The sequence below is a fragment of the Patiria miniata genome, unplaced genomic scaffold (genome assembly GCF_015706575.1).
Source record: "Patiria miniata isolate m_02_andy unplaced genomic scaffold, ASM1570657v1 HiC_scaffold_6, whole genome shotgun sequence".
Taxonomy (NCBI): Eukaryota; Metazoa; Echinodermata; class Asteroidea; order Valvatida; family Asterinidae; genus Patiria; species Patiria miniata.
Window position 1 is genome coordinate 13,061,975 of NW_024037073.1, and position 18,427 is coordinate 13,080,401.

An 18,427-nucleotide genomic window follows, 5' to 3' on the forward strand; every position below is an offset into this window, starting at 1 on the left:
TCAAAATTCTTTTAAAAATACTCATTACTCTAACAGGTATTTTAGCTGCACAGAAAAATGATGAGCAACACGTCATCTTTCATTTTCTTGTCATGTTTTGGTGGGTTGACTACTGACTTTTCGAGCTATTCTCACCCAAAGAAGACACGACCCCTATTTTCCCCAAAGCGGAAAAGTAGCCATCTTAAAAAACGATTCCCGCCTCCACAACATGTCAAAATAGCACCAGTTTCGAGCCCAATAGCATCCAAAAATGCTCGGAATCGGAAGCCCCAAGTCCAGGCCAGTGGTTCATTACCATATCTCTTCAATTCCCCAATTGCTCTCAGAACTCTAATATAGAATATTTTGAGGGTATAACTTTTGTTCATGAGCTCGGCGGACGGATTTTTGGCCTATTTGCAATTTTGCAGGCGTGCACCCTTGGTGGGTGGTACTGGCTGTTTTCTTAAACCTCAATGCACGATCCACGTTTTAAAACGTGTGCAGGTAAACTAGGCGATATTTCAAAAATTGTTACTTGAAGAGGTATTTTCGAGTAGAAGTAGCTATTTAGTTGGGGTGCTGAATCTGAAAATGATGGCCAAGCTGGATTTTATAGTGGAAATATTATGCCTAATTTGCATAAATCGTTGATACCTGTCGTGTAATATTTTTCCCCATATTTGGATAGGCCTATATATTTTTAATTATTTTATTTTTTGAAAAGTTTATTTTGGTGATTCTACTGAGGTTTTTAATCTGTACCAGTAAGCAACATGGTGAATTTGAAGTTCATGATACTAAGGTTTGGCAAGACGAGGCCTACTTGATGATATCTGGCCGTAGACAAATTGAAGGTATAAATGCGCTTAACTTTAGGGTGTAATATGCTACTTTAAACCATTTTTCGCTCGAATTTACCGATTCTTGTATTCAAATCCGTCCGGCAACATCGATTTAGTGCACTTCCCATGTTTAATTTCGTCTTTTGTCAAACAATTTCAAATTTAGTCCAAATAAATTCAAACAATGAGCACACGTTTTCGACCTAGGAGTATTCGATTTCGTCTCGTCTACGCCAAATCTTGTTATTCAGAAATCAAATTCGTCTATTGGATTTATTCTCGACCCAGTGACTAAAGAGGATGACCAAACTTTGAAATTGAACAGTTAATGACTAAATTGGTTTTGTTAAAAGCAAGTGAAATTTTTCTCTGACGAATTTAAATGTTAGAATTAGTGAACTTGAATAAAAAAATGTAGTAGCCATTTTGGATCGTTACTATGTCCTCATAATCATTCAGTCACTATGCTTATAAAAAAATGTTATTAAAGCCAGGAAGTGTCAAAGTTGAATCACCAAAATAAACTTTTCAAAAAAATAAAATAATAAAAAATATACCCAAATACGGGAACAAATATATAGCTTTTTCCGGCCAATTTCCTTGAATGATCATTCACTTCTGAAAATCGGTCATTCATTTTTCGTCTGAATTTGAGAATCGCTCTGAACACGCGTTTTATTTTCGCTACCACAACATTCGATTCCGTGTTCAATCAATTAAGTGATTGAGCAGCACCTTTCGTCAATGTCCATTCAGATTCGTTTACAAGACTTCTTTTTTTTGGCTTTTAGAAGGCGATTTCAAACATTCACCATTCTATATCTATTTCGCGAAAAATTTGCTTTGGCCCCCCCCCCCTAAAAAAACTCCTGGCGACGCCCATGCTTTTAACGATAACACTTTTTCGGGAGGGTGGAGGGGGATTTTGTTTTGTACCGTCTCTAAATCCGGGGATGAATTATGTTCTCGTTATTTACTTTGGTTAATTAAATACGACAGGACTCACCTTATGTTGAGAATATTCAGTTGTATTGGAACATTGATAGGAAAAACATGCAACCAACGAACCCCATGCAAAAGCTTACTCTTAGATCTGCTCCGTCAGTCTTAAAGTACCGTGGAATATAAACATGCTGACATAGCCGACCGTAAGCTTGCTTCTGACGTCTTAGCTTTTAGATGTCTCGTGGGAGTTCCTCTGTGATACGCATGAGTAGACGCATTGTACTTCCACTGTGACTTTTAATTTAAATGACAAAGCATGTCCTCGCGTGAGGGCGTACTGTGCAAGGCGCTTATTAGCTGGGTAATCACACGTGAGTGTGACTTCAGCGCAGTCGAGGTCAGTTTACCAAGGGCATTTAACCGAAAATCAATCCTGTAAACTCGTGAAGATCTTCTCAACACGATATGTTATTTCTTTTCAATTTCTTTATAGACGCTCTCACAATAGTGAACTAACTCGCGCTAACCGCATTAATTATGGTATACGAAGACCTCAATCTCATGGTGAGATTTACAGTGAAATCTCGATAAGTAAAACTCTGATCTGATAACAACTAACTGTTAAGTCAAACAAAGAATTCATTGCTTTCAGTAGTAGGCCTATTCATCAATTCAAGTTACACTCTGAAGATAATTCAGATAATTGTTCTTGTCCTTGTTTTTGTTTTTCCACTCATGTTTGTAAATTGTTTTTGTATGTCCTGGCATGGCAATATAAACCTTTGGTTTCTGCACATGCCGCCATATTGCTGTTTTAATTTAATATTCCTTCGTTAGGAAGGAAGGAAGGAAGGAAGGAAGGAAGGAAGGAAGGAAGGAAGGAAGGAAGGAAGGAAGGAGGGAGGGAGGGAGGGAGGGAGAGAGGGGGGGGAAGGAAGGAAGGAAGGAAGGAAGGAAGGAAGGAAGGAAGGAAGGAAGGAAGGAAGGAAGGAAGGAAGGAAGGAAGGAAGGAAGGAAGGAAGGAAGGAAGGAAGGAAGGAAGGAAGGAAGGAAGGAAGGAAGGAAGGAAGGAAGGAAGGAAGGAAGGAAGGAAGGAAGGAAGGAAGGAAGGAAGGAAGGAAGGAAGGAAGGAAGGAAGGAAGGAAGGAAGGAAGGAAGGAAGGAAGGAAGGAAGGAAGGAAGGAAGGAAGGAAGGAAGGAAGGAAGGAAGGAAGGAAGGAAGGAAGGAAGGAAGGAAGGAAGGAAGGAAGGAAGGAAGGAAGGAAGGAAGGAAGGAAGGAAGGAAGGAAGGAAGGAAGGAAGGAAGGAAGGAAGGAAGGAAGGAAGGAAGGAAGGAAGGAAGGAAGGAAGGAAGGAAGGAAGGAAGGAAGGAAGGAAGGAAGGAAGGAAGGAAGGAAGGAAGGAAGGAAGGAAGGAAGGAAGGAAGGAAGGAAGGAAGGAAGGAAGGAAGGAAGGAAGGAAGGAAGGAAGGAAGGAAGGAAGGAAGGAAGGAAGGAAGGAAGGAAGGAAGGAAGGAAGGAAGGAAGGAAGGAAGGAAGGAAGGAAGGAAGGAAGGAAGGAAGGAAGGAAGGAAGGAAGGAAGGAAGGAAGGAAGGAAGGAAGGAAGGAAGGAAGGAAGGAAGGAAGGAAGGAAGGAAGGAAGGAAGGAAGGAAGGAAGGAAGGAGTCATTTTGAACCTGTTCCCTTGAGGTTTGACTTATCAAGATTTCACTGTAGTTAGACTAAACAAAAATCAGAGGATCAAACAAGGACTATATAGGGAAGGGTTGAAATGAAATTCATGTGGAGGGGTTGTTCGTAGATTGGTCGCATAACACAATTATTGTGCCTTCTGCATAACGACACAAACGTGAGAGCTAAAAGTGGCACGGAGCATATTAGACTCTACCAAATTGCCTGCAAACTCAAGCCCAGCAAGTTCATGAACAACCGACACAATCTGTACGGTTATAGTATCCGCCCTATACTGTTCCATCGTTTCGTACATTTTCTATTTTATCATAAAAATGATATCGCATATCTATATCTCAAAGGATATTCAAATTTCAAATTTCCGTAGATACTAGATGACTTGTATGTTTTAAATAATCTGGCTTTTTCTTTTTAATATTTTTTTGGTCGTTTCTGTATTAGTTAGTGGGGTTTTTTTGCTGTGACTTAATTTCTTACTTTTGTAAAGCTTTCTTCATGCAACCCTGCAGATCACGCAATATCTTATTCCATCGCACCCTATAGACCATTATCATGTTGCAGCCATTTGATTTTTTCCCATTCAGATTAATGTAACCGAAGCGAGGCTGGAAGGAAAAATAGTCTGGTTCCTTTTTGCACCAAAACATTATCACCCAGTACTGTTATTGGATACAGGGTACATCACGGACTAAAATGGTGGACGCATGATAAAGGTCTATACGCTAGCCTCACACTTAAGTTCGATGCATGGTCCACGTTTATGGAACTCTATTCCCGATGACATCAGGGCATTCATACATTTATAAAGGATTTCTTCTCTCCCAGTATGTAACATAGCCTTCCCTTCCTTACCATTTATATGGGTTTTTTTTTGCTTACAATATTCAATATTTAGTTTTCCTACCGTTTTCATTGTTATCTTTGTGCTTTTTTTCCCTTTAATCTTGCATCAGCTTGGTTACTTACGTTGGTTTTGTTTGTCTTTTGTTTGTGTATCCGATCGTGTCTGTCTTTTTGTTCTTGTAATTACGTTGTATTGTTTGTCCAGGCTGTTCCACCTACAAGCCTCTGCTTATGTGAACAGCCTTGTACTCTTCGATACTACTCTCTTCTAAACTTCGCTTGCTGTTAATTTTAATTTAAATACTTAGATTCAAAGCATTACTTTTATGGTGATAATTACCTTCATATTTGTATTCGTTTATTTAAATATCACTGTATTATACTTTTATTATCCAAATTTGCATTGGTTTATTGGAGATTGCTAAATAAATGTCAACTGATTTGAATTGAATTGAATTGTGTATTAATCTGTCTGTAATTATAATATACAACGATTTTTAATTGTTTGCAAATTTAACTACGATTTGGCCTTTTGGCCATGAAAGTTTAAAAAAATAAATCATGAATAATGAATAGTATAATGTATATTGTGCTCTCATCCCACTGTTTCACTTAGTGTGCCATTATGATGTAAAGTACTGGCAGGAAGCGCATAGCGCACTTTAGTCGTCATTGGTGGCGTAAAGATAAAAATCTCTGTGAAAACGTAGACTTTAAGTGGATCTCCTTGAGCAGTTGACCAAATCCAAATTCAAATTATTATTTTTTTGTGTATCCGCTTTCGAAAAATCGCCTTGCCTACAGAAATATTGAAAACATAAACGCGGGGAGTTGTTATATACGTCACTCAATAATGCATCGTTTTTAGGCAGTTTCTTTCCATAAGCTACCTTCCAACGAGCCCTTTGGTTTAATAAAAGAGAATTAACAAGGAGAATCGTCGCCAATATAGCTCTCCTTCTAAGGCCTTTGAAAGATCATGACGTTCACACCATCAGCTGTGCTCGGCTTTCTTTTCTACTAGCCGTAGCTAGCGTCTCCTCATGTCAACCGAACAAGTCGTCTTGCAATCGGCAGAACAGTTTTGATCTTTCCAAACTATGGCCGATATTTCGGGAAAGACGAAGTGGCTGAGGATTGCCACGAGCATTGGGGCCCTGTATCTGGACAGCTGCTTGCACGGAGCCGTCGTGCCGATTGTTGCCGAGTGGGATTGGGCAGCTACCGACGTCCCCCTAACCACAAACCGATCACAAACCAATGGAAACGAAGAAACAAGGGCTAGTTTCGCAATTGGTGCCATTTTCCTTTCTACTGGACTTGCAGAGATCGGGTTATCGCCCATTGCTGGTATGACAGCCGACCGGTTTGGGTTTGATGTGGTCATTTTGATTGGGCTTCTGATTGGAATATTGAAGTGTCTTCTGTTTGGACTTCTGGGCACATCGATTGTGATTGTTTCAACCAATCGTGTTCTTCAAGGCGCACTGAGTGCCTGTACACAGACCATAGCAATGGCTCGCATAAGAGATGTATATGCCAAGGCATCGCCAGAGTGCGCTAACGTGATGGCGATAGCCCTGTGCAAAATGGCATTTAATTTCTTCGCGGGACTTGTTATTGGAGAACTGTACGGGTATTTGAAGTACCGAGTGTTCCTCCTGTTTCTACCCATCTCTTTGCTACTCATCATCGGCGTATTGATAACATTCAGAAATGACAATTTCCATTCAAAAGACGAATCGAATGGAAAGGACGAATGTGAGCAAAACTCGTCTGGAGCTGTTCGGTGGAGGGTGATCTGCGACGTCCAGCTCATGATCGTTACAACTTGCTGCATGTTTTCAACTCTTGGCCAGTCTTCCCTGGAACCATCATTTGCCGTTTGGATGAAATCTTCATTCGAGGCAGGTCCAGAATCTACAGGTGTCATTCTTGGGCTCTGCGGAGTGGCATCGATCACATCCAGCCTCGCCAGCGCTCAGATCCTACCCGCTCTCCAGCACCGATCCTGGATCTTCTGTATGGCGTCACTGTGTACGGCAGGAGTACCTTTGCTTCTTGTCAACTTCTCACCGAACATCGTTGTTGCCGGCGTCGCCCTGTGTACTCATTTATTCGGCGCCACTGCTGCGCGTTTCACCCTCCTGATGATGTGTTCTACCATCGCAAACAGCCGCTATCCCCAATCCTACGGTCTAGTCTTTGCCATGTTCAACGTGGGCTGGGCGGCTTCCTTTCTTCTTGGACCCCTACTTGCCTCCTACCTGTTTGGATCCGTCTGCGTCATCTGCATCATCGGAGCAGCTTGCATTGCAAGCTCTCTACTCACAGTAATCTTACAGACGCTTGACTCAAAGCAAGGACCTAATATCATGGACTGTTTTCCTAATGATTACCCCAAGTATCAGATAGTGACCTCTACTGGAGGCCCTCCATTGTCTTATGAAGAAGAAATTCAGCAGCCAAAAGATTAAACGTTTTAAACAGTGGAAGGGGTATGTTTATGGATATGTCTTATTTGGTTGTATTTATGATTGTGGTATACAGCAAACACTTCTTTAGTTCTGACTTCGGCACAATGGAAGACATTATGATTATAGTTATGATAAAAATGTTGATTATTATCATGACGACAAAATTGACATTGCCAATTACATGTTTACTGATAATGACAAAAAGTAGAGAGAAATAACGAACAATTGAAACGTGACAGAAAATCTGTTGAATCCCAAATTTATATTTATGCCAAAATCGAAAGTCAAGAGGATGATACACACGTGCATTAGCTACGGAATGAATAACATTTTCTGTACGTTGCAGTGCCCTATTTGTCACCCACTCTACCCCATATATTTTGATTAAAAAAATAATCGGGATTAGAGCTAAACGGAGATGGTGTTTTAATGACACTTTAAATGTTAGAAACAAAATCACGTTCACATGAATAACCTTTTTGTATTTTGTTTTCCAATGACATTGACACTAACCCGCTTCACTGTAAAGAGGTACAATTTTGCAAGCAACTGAAAATGTAAAAGTTCACCTATTTAAACTGATGAATGATCGTTTTTAGAGGATAAAACCGGTAAAACAAGTTTTAAGTTTTCCATTCCATTTCGTCAACAAGAATCTGATAATATAAAAAATTAAGGTGAATAAAATCTACTAATGCATGCATACTGCATCAAAGTGTAATCGGTCAATATCACCCTCGACCCAAGGGTGTCGAGCAGTACGCGCCCATCACTACCTGCTCTCTCACTGGTATTGGATCATTTGCATGTGCAAGATTTTTGAACACGTATGCAAATGAAGAATTGTTAAGTCAAATAAAGAATTCATTGCTTTCAGCAGTAGGCCTATAACAATGATATACAACCCTCCTTAACTCAATTCATCAATTCAAGTTTAAACTCTGTAGATAATTCAGATAATTGTTCTTGTCTTTGTTTTTGTTTGTCCACTCATGTTTGTAAATTGTTTTTGTTTGTCCCGGCATGGCAATATAAACCTTTGGTTTCTGCATTTCCCGCCATATTGCTGTTTTAATTTAATATTTGTTAACGAGTCGTTAGGAAGGAAGGAAGGAAGGAAGGAAGGAGTCATTTTGAACCTGTTCCCTTGAGGTTTGACTTATCAAGATTTCACTGTAGTTAGACTAAACAAAAATCAGAGGATCAAACAAGGACTATATAGGGAAGGGTTGAAATGAAATTCTTGTGGAGGGGTTGGTCGTACATTGGTCGTATAACACAATTATTGTGCCTCCTGCATAACGACACAAACGTGAGAGCTAAAAGTGGCACGGAGCATATTAGACTCTACTAAATTGCCTGCAAACTCAAGCCCTGCAAGTGCATGAACAACCGACACAATCTGTACGGTTATAGTATCCGCCCTATACTGTTCCATCGTTTCGTACATTTTCTATTTTATCATAAAAATGATATCGCATATCTATCAAAGGAGAATGATATTCAAATTTCAAATTTCCGTAGATACTAGATGACTTGTATGTTTTGAATAATCTTGCTTTTTCTTTTTAATATTTCGTCACCGACACCACGAAGTAACACCCATCTACATACCAGTAAAAACTAGCAATCGGAGAAAACGGCAACTAAAGTTGAACGCCTTCTAAAACAACATTTTGCGTCAAAATGACAGAGTATTTTCAGTTGGGTTTCTCGTTGTGGACACTTGATGAATTGAATTTATTAAATCTGCTGTTTTTCACCCGTTTGTGTATTAAATAAACAAGAAATAAGAGAAAAAAGATGAGTGTTAGTTCGTGAAACCGAAAAGGCTGCGAAACTGTAAATTTTCGTTTTCACGAAGTAACACTCTTCAATGTATTCAACACGAGGAAAATGCAACTTCAGGTCAGCGCGCGCGCGCTCATACAACTTAAAGAGTGTTACTTCGTGAAAACGTTTTTGCTCACTTAAGAGCAGAGTGCGCGCCATGCATTTCAATGTTAAATGGAACTTGAGTGTTACTTCGTGAAAACGAAAATTGTCACTTTTGCGCAAAAGTTGCCATGGATACCTAGCGTAATTATTAAGGTAAAGCTCTTGAAGCTTTGAAACTTCGTGCAATGGTAGGCCTTGATGAATAATGTTTAAAAATCCAAAAAACTGAAAATCGAAAAAAATATGGTTTAACACGGTAGAGTGTTACTTCGTGGTGTCGGTGACGATTTTTTTGGTCTTATCTGTATTAGTTAGTGTTTTTTTTGGCTGTGACTTAATTACATACTTTTGTAATTAAAGCTTTCTTCATGCAACCCTGCAGATCACGCAATAACTTATTCCATCGCACCCTATAGACCATTATCATGTTGCAGCCATTTGACTTTTTCCCATTCAGATCAATGTAACCGAAGCGAGGCTGGAAGGAAAAATAGTCTGGTTCCTTTTTGCACCAAAACATTATCACTCAGTACTGCCATTGGATACAGGGAACATGACTAAAATGTTGGACGCGTGATAAAGGTCTATGGTAGCAGACCAGTAAATAAACTTCCATAGACCCCAATGGTAAATGCTCCCACTTCAAAAATTCGGGAAAAATACTCACAACTCTCCAAGGTGTTCGAGACACACATCAAATTAAAGCTTATTTCATCATCTTTCATTTTCTTTTCAATTTTTGGGGGGTCAACTGATGACCTTTAGGAGAAATTTCCATCTGAAGATGATCACCCCTGAAAATAGTCCTGAAGCCCATCGCCATTTTGAAAAACGATGCCTACACTCCATTGCAAAATAGAGCGCTTTTAGGGTCCAAATTACATCCAAATTACACAGAACTGCAAGCTCCCAGTCCTGTGCACGGCTTCCACCCATATTTTTTACAAACCCTCAAGTTCATGGCCCACAGCATGCTCAAATACTGAAAATCGTGATTTGGCCGGCGTAGGCAATTTCGGACCGATTTACTGGTCTGCACCCCTATACGCTAGCCTCACACTTAAGTTCGATGCATGGTCCACGTTTATGGAACTCCATTCCCGATGACATTATCAGGGCATTCTTACATGTATAAATGATTTCTTCTCTCCCAGTATGTAACATAGCCTTCCCTTCTTTACCATTTATATGTTTTTTTTCTTTCAATATTCCATAATTAGTTTTCCTTCCGTTTTTATTGTTATCTTTGTGCATTTTTTCCCTTTAATCTTGCATCAGCTTGGTTACCTACGTTGGTTTTGTTTGTCTTTTGTTTGTGTCTCCGATCGTGTCTGTCTTTTTGTTCTTGTGATTACGTTGTATTGTTTGTCCAGGCTGTTCCACATACAAGCCTCTGCTTATGTGAGCAGCCTTGTACTCTTCGATACTACTCTTTTCTTCACTTCGCTTGCTGTTAATCTTAATTTAAATACTTAGATTCAAAGCATTACTTTTATGGTGGTAATTACCTTCATATTTGTATTCGTTTATTTAAATATCACTGTATTTATATACTTTTATAATCCAAATTTGCATTGGTTTATTGGAGATTGCTAAATGAATGTCAACTGATTTGAATTGAATTGAATTGTGTATTAATCTGTCTGTAATTATAATATACAACGAATTTTAATTGTTTGCAAATTCAACTACGATTTGGCTTTTTGGCCTTGAAAGTAAAAAAAAAAAAAAAAAATCATGAATAATGAATAGTAATGTATATTGTGCTCTCATCCCATGATGTTTCACTTTAATAGTGTGCCAGTATGATGTTAAGTACTGGCAGGAAGCGCACTTTAATCGTAATTAATGGCGTAAAGATAAAAATCTCTGGGAAAACGTAGACTTTAAGTGGATCTCCTTGAGCAGTTGACCAAATCCAATTCAATTTATTATTGTTTTGTTTATCCGCTTTCGAAAAATCGCCTTGCCTACAGAAATATTGAAAACATAAACGCGGGGGAGTTGTTATATACGTCACTCAATAATGTATCGTTTTTAGGCAGTTTCTTTCCATAGGCTACCTTCCAACGAACCATTTGGTTTAATAAAAGAGAATTAACAAGGAGAATCGTCGCCAATATAGCTCTCCTTCTAAGGTCTTTGAAAGATCACTACGTTCACACCATCAGCTGTGCTCGGCTTTCTTTTCTACTTGCCGTAGCTTGCGTCTCCTTATGTCAACCGAACAAGTCGTCTTGCGATCGGTAGAACAGTTTTGACCCAAACTATGGCCGATATTTCGGGAAAGACGAAGTGGCTGAGGATTGCCACGAGCATTGGGGCCCTGTATCTGGAGAGCTGCTTGCACGGAGCCGTCGTGCCGATTGTCGCCGAGTGGGATTGGGCAGCTACCGACGTCCCCCTAACCACAAACCGATCACAAACCAATGGAAACGAAGAAACAAGGGCTAGTTTCGCAATTGGTGCCATTTTCCTTTCTACTGGACTTGTAGAGATCGGGTTATCGCCCATTGCTGGTATGACAGCCGACCGGTTTGGGTTTGATGTGGTCATTTTGATTGGGCTTCTGATTGGAATATTGAAGTGTCTTCTGTTCGGACTTCTAGGCACATCGATTGTGATTGTTTCAACCAATCGTGTTCTTCAAGGCGCACTGAGTGCCTGTACACAGACCATAGCAATGGCTCGCATAAGAGATGTATATGCCAAGGCATCGCCAGAGTGCGCTAACGTGATGGCGATAGCCCTGTGCAAAATGGCATTTAGTTTCTTCGCGGGACTTGTTATTGGAGAACTGTACGGGTATTTGAAGTACCGAGTGTTCCTCCTGTTTCTACCCATCTCTTTGCTACTCATCATCGGCGTATTGATAACATTCAGAAATGACAATTTCCATTCAAAAGACGAATCGAATGGAAAGGATGAATGTGAGCAAAACTCGTCTGGAGCTGTTCGGTGGAGGGTGATCTGCGACGTCCAGCTCATGATCGTTACAACTTGCTGCATGTTTTCAAATCTTGGCCAGTCTTCCCTGGAACCATCATTTGCCGTTTGGATGAAATCTTCATTCGAGGCAGGTCCAGAATCTACAGGTGTCATTCTTGGGCTCTGCGGGGTGGCATCGATCACAGCCAGCCTCGTCAGCGCTCAGATCCTACCCACTCTCCAGTACCGATCCTGGATCTTCTGTATGGCGTCACTGTGTACGGCAGGAGTACCTTTGCTTCTTGTCAACTTCTCACCGAACACCATTGTTGCCGGCGTCGCCCTGTGTACTCATTTATCCGGCGCCACTGCTGCGCGTTTCACCCTCCTGATGATGTGTTCAACCATCGCAAACAGCCGCTATCCCCAATCCTACGGTCTAGTCTTTGCCATGCTCAACGTGGGCTGGGCGGCTTCCTTTCTCCTTGGACCCCTCCTTGCCTCCTACCTGTTTGGATCCGTCTGCGTCATCTGCATCATCGGAGCAGCTTGCATTGCCAGCTCCCTACTCACAGTAATCTTACAGACGCTTGACTCAAAGCAAGGACCTAATATCATGGACTGTTTTCCTAATGATTACCCCAAGTATCAGATAGTGACCTCTACCGGAGGCCCTCCATTGTCTTATGAAGAAGAAATTCAGCAGCCAAAAGATTAAACGTTTTAAACAGTTGAAGGGGTATGTTTATGGATATGTCTTATTTGGTTGTATTTATGATTGTGGTATACAGCAATTACTTCTTTAGTTCTGACTTCGGCACAATGGAAGACATTATGATTATAGTTATGATAAAAATGTTGATTATTATCATGACGACAAAATTGACATTGCCAATTACATGTATACTGATAATGACAAAAAGTAGAGAGAAATAACGAACAATTGAAACGTGACAGAAAATCTGTTGAATCCCAAATTTATATTTATGCCAAAATCGAAAGTCAAGAGGATGATACACACGTGCATTAGCTACGGAATGAATAACATTTTCTGAACGCTGCAGTGCCCTATTTGTCACCCACTCTACCCCATATATTTTGATTGATTAAAAAATAATAATCGGGATTAGAGCTAAACGGTGATGGTGTTTTAATGACACTTTAAATGTTAAAAACAAAATCACGTTCACATGAATAACCTTTTTGTATTTTGTTTTCCAATGACATTGACACTAACCCGCTTCACTGTAAAGAGGTACAATTTTGCAAGCAACTGAAAATGTAAAAGTTCACCTATTTAAACTGATGAATGATCGTTTTTAGAGGATAAAACCGGTAAAACAAGTTTTAAGTTTTCCATTCCATTTCGTCAACAAGAATCTGATAATATAAAAAATTAAGGTGAATAAAATCTACTAATGCATGCATACTGCATCAAAGTGTAATCGGTCAATATCACCCTCGACCCAAGGGTGTCGAGCAGTACGCGCCCATCACTACCTGCTCTCTCACTGGTATTGGATCATTTGCATGTGCAAGATTTTTGAACACGTATGCAAATGAAGAATTGTTAAGTCAAATAAAGAATTCATTGCTTTCAGCAGTAGGCCTATAACAATGATATACAACCCTCCTTAACTCAATTCATCAATTCAAGTTTAAACTCTGTCGATAATTCAGATAATTGTTCTTGTCTTTGTTTTTGTTTGTCCACTCATGTTTGTAAATTGTTTTTGTTTGTCCCGGCATGGCAATATAAACCTTTGGTTTCTGCATTTCCCGCCATATTGCTGTTTTAATTTAATATTTGTTAACGAGTCGTTAGGAAGGAAGGAAGGAAGGAAGGAAGGAAGGAAGGAAGGAAGGAAGGAAGGAAGGAAGGAAGGAGTTATTTTGAACCTGTTCCCTTGAGGTTTGACTTATCAAGATTTCACTGTAGTTAGACTAAACAAAAATCAGAGGATCAAACAAGGACTATATAGGGAAGGGTTGAAATGAAATTCTTGTGGAGGGGTTGGTCGTACATTGGTCGTATAACACAATTATTGTGCCTCCTGCATAACGACACAAACGTGAGAGCTAAAAGTGGCACGGAGCATATTAGACTCTACTAAATTGCCTGCAAACTCAAGCCCTGCAAGTGCATGAACAACCGACACAATCTGTACGGTTATAGTATCCGCCCTATACTGTTCCATCGTTTCGTACATTTTCTATTTTATCATAAAAATGATATCGCATATCTATCAAAGGACTATATTATTCAAATTTCAAATTTCCGTAGATACTAGATGACTTGTATGTTTTGAATAATCTTGCTTTTTCTTTTTAATATTTCGTCACCGACACCACGAAGTAACACCCATCTACATACCAGTAAAAACTTGCAATCGGAGAAAACGGCAACTAAAGTTGAACGCCTTCTAAAACAACATTTTGCGTCAAAACGACAGAGTATTTTCAGTTGGGTTTCTCGTTGTGGACACTTGATGAATTGAATTTATTAAATCTGCTGTTTTTCACCCGTTTGTGTATTAAATAAACAAGAAATAAGAGAAAAAAGATGAGTGTTAGTTCGTGAAACCGAAAAGGCTGCGAAACTGTAAATTCGCCTTCACTTCCTTACCATTTATATGGTTTTTTTTTTTCTTTCAATATTCAATATTTAGTTTTCCTACCGTTTTCATCGTTATCTTTGTGCTTTTTTCCTCTTTAATCTTGCATCAGCTTGGTTACTTACGTTGGTTTTGTTTGTCTTTTGTTTGTGTATCCGATCGTGTCTGTCTTTTGTTCTTGTGATTACGTTGTATTGTTTGTCCAGGCTGTTCCACCTACAAGCCTCTGCTTATGTGAACAGCCTTGTACTCTTCGATACTACTCTCTTCTAAACTTCGCTTGCTGTTAATTTTAATTTAAATACTTAGATTCAAAGCATTACTTTTATGGTGGTAATTACCTTCATATTTGTATTCGTTTATTTAAAGGGAATATACATCATTTGCTTTTGCTGTAATTTTCAGAAATGGATGGAATTGGGGGGTTGGAAATATAAAGCAAATATAGTTACACTGACTTTTTGGAGGTTTTGGGTTCGAAAATGCTATAAAAACCAAGAAAAACGATCATTTTCCTGTAGTCTGGTTCCCTGACTCCATATAAGAAGAAACAGAGCAGTTTACATACACTAGGGAATTGTAAGGTCAGGGAACCAGTCTAGCTGGCTCGTACCCGTTCATAGATTTGTAATCGATTGCAAACAAGTGCAATGGTCAATTGGGGCCAGTATTTGAAAAAAAAGCCAGTTGTTTCCAACGCTGATCGGCCGATCAGCGTTGGAAATTGATACAAAAATACCACTTTTCTTGAAAATGACAGTATACCAGGTGCCATAATTTTACAGGATGCTTTAGACTGTCATTTACCAACATCCTATTAAGGTATTTCGTAAAAACTTGGTAATTTTATTTTTCGATGTTTGCAAATGTTGTATATTCCCTTTAAATATCACTGTATTATACTTTTATTATCCAAATTTGCATTGGTTTATTGGAGATTGCTAAATAAATGTCAACTGATTTGAATTGAATTGAATTGTGTATTAATCTGTCTGTAATTATAATATACAACGATTTTTAATTGTTTGCAAATTTAACTACGATTTGGCCTTTTGGCCATGAAAGTTTAAAAAAATAAATCATAAATAATGAATAGTATAATGTATATTGTGCTCTCATCCCACTGTTTCACTTAGTGTGCCATTATGATGTAAAGTACTGGCAGGAAGCGCATAGCGCACTTTAGTCGTCATTGGTGGCGTAAAGATAAAAATCTCTGTGAAAACGTAGACTTTAAGTGGATCTCCTTGAGCAGTTGACCAAATCCAAATTCAAATTATTATTTTTTTGTGTATCCGCTTTCGAAAAATCGCCTTGCCTACAGAAATATTGAAAACATAAACGCGGGGGAGTTGTTATATACGTCACTCAATAATGCATCGTTTGTAGGCAGTTTCTTTCCATAAGCTACCTTCCAACGAGCCCTTTGGTTTAATAAAAGAGAATTAACAAGGAGAATCGTCGCCAATATAGCTCTCCTTCTAAGGCCTTTGAAAGATCATGACGTTCACACCATCAGCTGTGCTCGGCTTTCTTTTCTACTAGCCGTAGCTAGCGTCTCCTCATGTCAACCGAACAAGTCGTCTTGCAATCGGCAGAACAGTTTTGATCTTTCCAAACTATGGCCGATATTTCGGGAAAGACAAAGTGGCTGAGGATTGCCACGAGCATTGGGGCCCTGTATCTGGACAGCTGCTTGCACGGAGCCATCGTGCCGATTGTTGCCGAGTGGGATTGGGCAGCTACCGACGTCCCCCTAACCACAAACCGATCACAAACCAATGGAAACGAAGAAACAAGGGCTAGTTTCGCAATTGGTGCCATTTTCCTTTCTACTGGACTTGTAGAGATCGGGTTATCGCCCATTGCTGGTATGACAGCCGACCAGTTTGGGTTTGATTTGGTCATTTTGATTGGGCTTCTGATTGGAATATTGAAGTGTCTTCTGTTTGGACTTCTGGGCACATCGATTGTGATTGTTTCAACCAATCGTGTTCTTCAAGGCGCACTGAGTGCCTGTACACAGACCATAGCAATGGCTCGCATAAGAGATGTATATGCCAAGGCATCGCCAGAGTGCGCTAACGTGATGGCGATAGCCCTGTGCAAAATGGCATTTAATTTCTTCGCGGGACTTGTTATTGGAGAACTATACGGGTATTTGAAGTACCGAGTGTTCCTCCTGTTTCTACCCATCTCTTTGCTACTCATCATCGGCGTATTGATAACATTCAGAAATGACAATTTCCATTCAAAAGACAAATCGAATGGAAAGGACGAATGTGAGCAAAACTCGTCTGGAGCTGTTCGGTGGAGGGTGATCTGCGACGTCCAGCTCATGATCGTTACAACTTGCTGCATGTTTTCAACTCTTGGCCAGTCTTCCCTGGAACCATCATTTGCCGTTTGGATGAAATCTTCATTCGAGGCAGGTCCAAAATCTACAGGTGTCATTCTTGGGCTCTGCGGAGTGGCATCGATCACATCCAGCCTCGCCAGCGCTCAGATCCAACCCGCTCTCCAGCACCGATCCTGGATCTTCTGTATGGCGTCACTGTGTACGGCAGGAGTACCTTTGCTTCTTGTCAACTTCTCACCGAACATCGTTGTTGCCGGCGTCGCCCTGTGTACTCATTTATTCGGCGCCACTGCTGCGCGTTTCACCCTCCTGATGATGTGTTCTACCATCGCAAACAGCCGCTATCCCCAATCCTACGGTCTAGTCTTTGCCATGTTCAACGTGGGCTGGGCGGCTTCCTTTCTTCTTGGACCCCTACTTGCCTCCTACCTGTTTGGATCCGTCTGCGTCATCTGCATCATCGGAGCAGCTTGCATTGCAAGCTCCCTACTCACAGTAATCTTACAGACGCTTGACTCAAAGCAAGGACCTAATATCATGGACTGTTTTCCTAATGATTACCCCAAGTATCAGATAGTGACCTCTACCGGAGGCCCTCCATTGTCTTATGAAGAAGAAATTCAGCAGCCAAAAGATTAAACGTTTTAAACAGTTGAAGGGGTATGTTTATGGATATGTCTTATTTGGTTGTATTTATGATTGTGGTATACAGCAAACACTTCTTTAGTTCTGACTTCGGCACAATGGAAGACATTATGATTATAGTTATGATAAAAATGTTGATTATTATCATGACGACAATATTGACATTGCCAATTACATGTATACTGATAATGACAAAAAGTAGAGAGAAATAACGAACAATTGAAACGTGACAGAAAATCTGTTGAATCCCAAATTTATATTTATGCCAAAATCGAAAGTCAAGAGGATGATACACACGTGCATTAGCTACGGAATGAATAACATTTTCTGTACACTGCAGTGCCCTATTTGTCACCCACTCTACCCCATATATTTTGATTAAAAAAATAATCGGGATTAGAGCTAAACGGTGATGGTGTTTTAATGACACTTTAAATGTTAAAAAACAAAATCACGTTCACATGAATAACCTTTTTGTATTTTGTTTTCCAATGACATTGACACTAACCCGCTTCACTGTAAAGAGGTACAATTTTGCAAGCAACTGAAAATGTAAAAGTTCACCTATTTAAACTGATGAATGATCGTTTTTAGAGGATAAAACCGGTAAAACAAGTTTTAAGTTTTCCATTCCATTTCGTCAACAAGAATCTGATAATATAAAAAATTAAGGTGAATAAAATCTACTAATGCATGCATACTGCATCAAAGTGTAATCGGTCAATATCACCCTCGACCCAAGGGTGTCGAGCAGTACGCGCCCATCACTACCTGCTCTCTCACTGGTATTGGATCATTTGCATGTGCAAGATTTTTGAACACGTATGCAAATGAGGAGTAGTCTGGTGCCTGCATGTGCGTTACATTATCGTTCGTTTTTGTATGCGGTGTCTGGGGTAAAAACAGAGTCAATTCGTCGCAGCGCGAGCACAGCGTGAGTTACGAAAACACAATTTATTTATTTAAACTGTTACGATCTTATCGAGACAACATGCAGTATCACATGTCATATTAATATGAACAAATTGGAAAAGAAAGGAATATTTCTAAGAAGGCGTGGACGAATGATCGTGAAAACACGTACTGCACGTTGTGAATAACAACACCAAGTACACGATAAAAATCTATTACTAGCCAATTGCGGTATCGTATCAGGAT

At 39.8% G+C, this 18,427-nt stretch overlaps 3 protein-coding genes across 3 annotated transcripts; all 3 read left to right on the forward strand.

Annotated features, from left to right (window-relative positions):
• The first annotated feature begins 5,262 nt into the window (after positions 1–5,262).
• LOC119743274 (vesicular acetylcholine transporter unc-17-like) lies at positions 5,263–6,784 on the forward strand. The gene has a single exon (XM_038219677.1). The coding sequence runs from the start codon at positions 5,408–5,410 to the stop codon at positions 6,782–6,784; it is 1,377 nt and encodes a 458-aa protein (XP_038075605.1). The 5' UTR covers positions 5,263–5,407.
• A 4,207-nt stretch (positions 6,785–10,991) lies between these two features.
• Positions 10,992–12,368, forward strand: LOC119743275 (vesicular acetylcholine transporter unc-17-like). The gene has a single exon (XM_038219678.1). The coding sequence runs from the start codon at positions 10,992–10,994 to the stop codon at positions 12,366–12,368; it is 1,377 nt and encodes a 458-aa protein (XP_038075606.1).
• Positions 12,369–15,886: 3,518 nt separating this feature from the next.
• Positions 15,887–17,263, forward strand: LOC119743277 (vesicular acetylcholine transporter-like). Its single transcript, XM_038219679.1, has one exon. It carries the CDS (start codon positions 15,887–15,889, stop codon positions 17,261–17,263), a length of 1,377 nt encoding a protein of 458 aa, XP_038075607.1.
• The last annotated feature ends 1,164 nt before the right edge of the window (positions 17,264–18,427 follow it).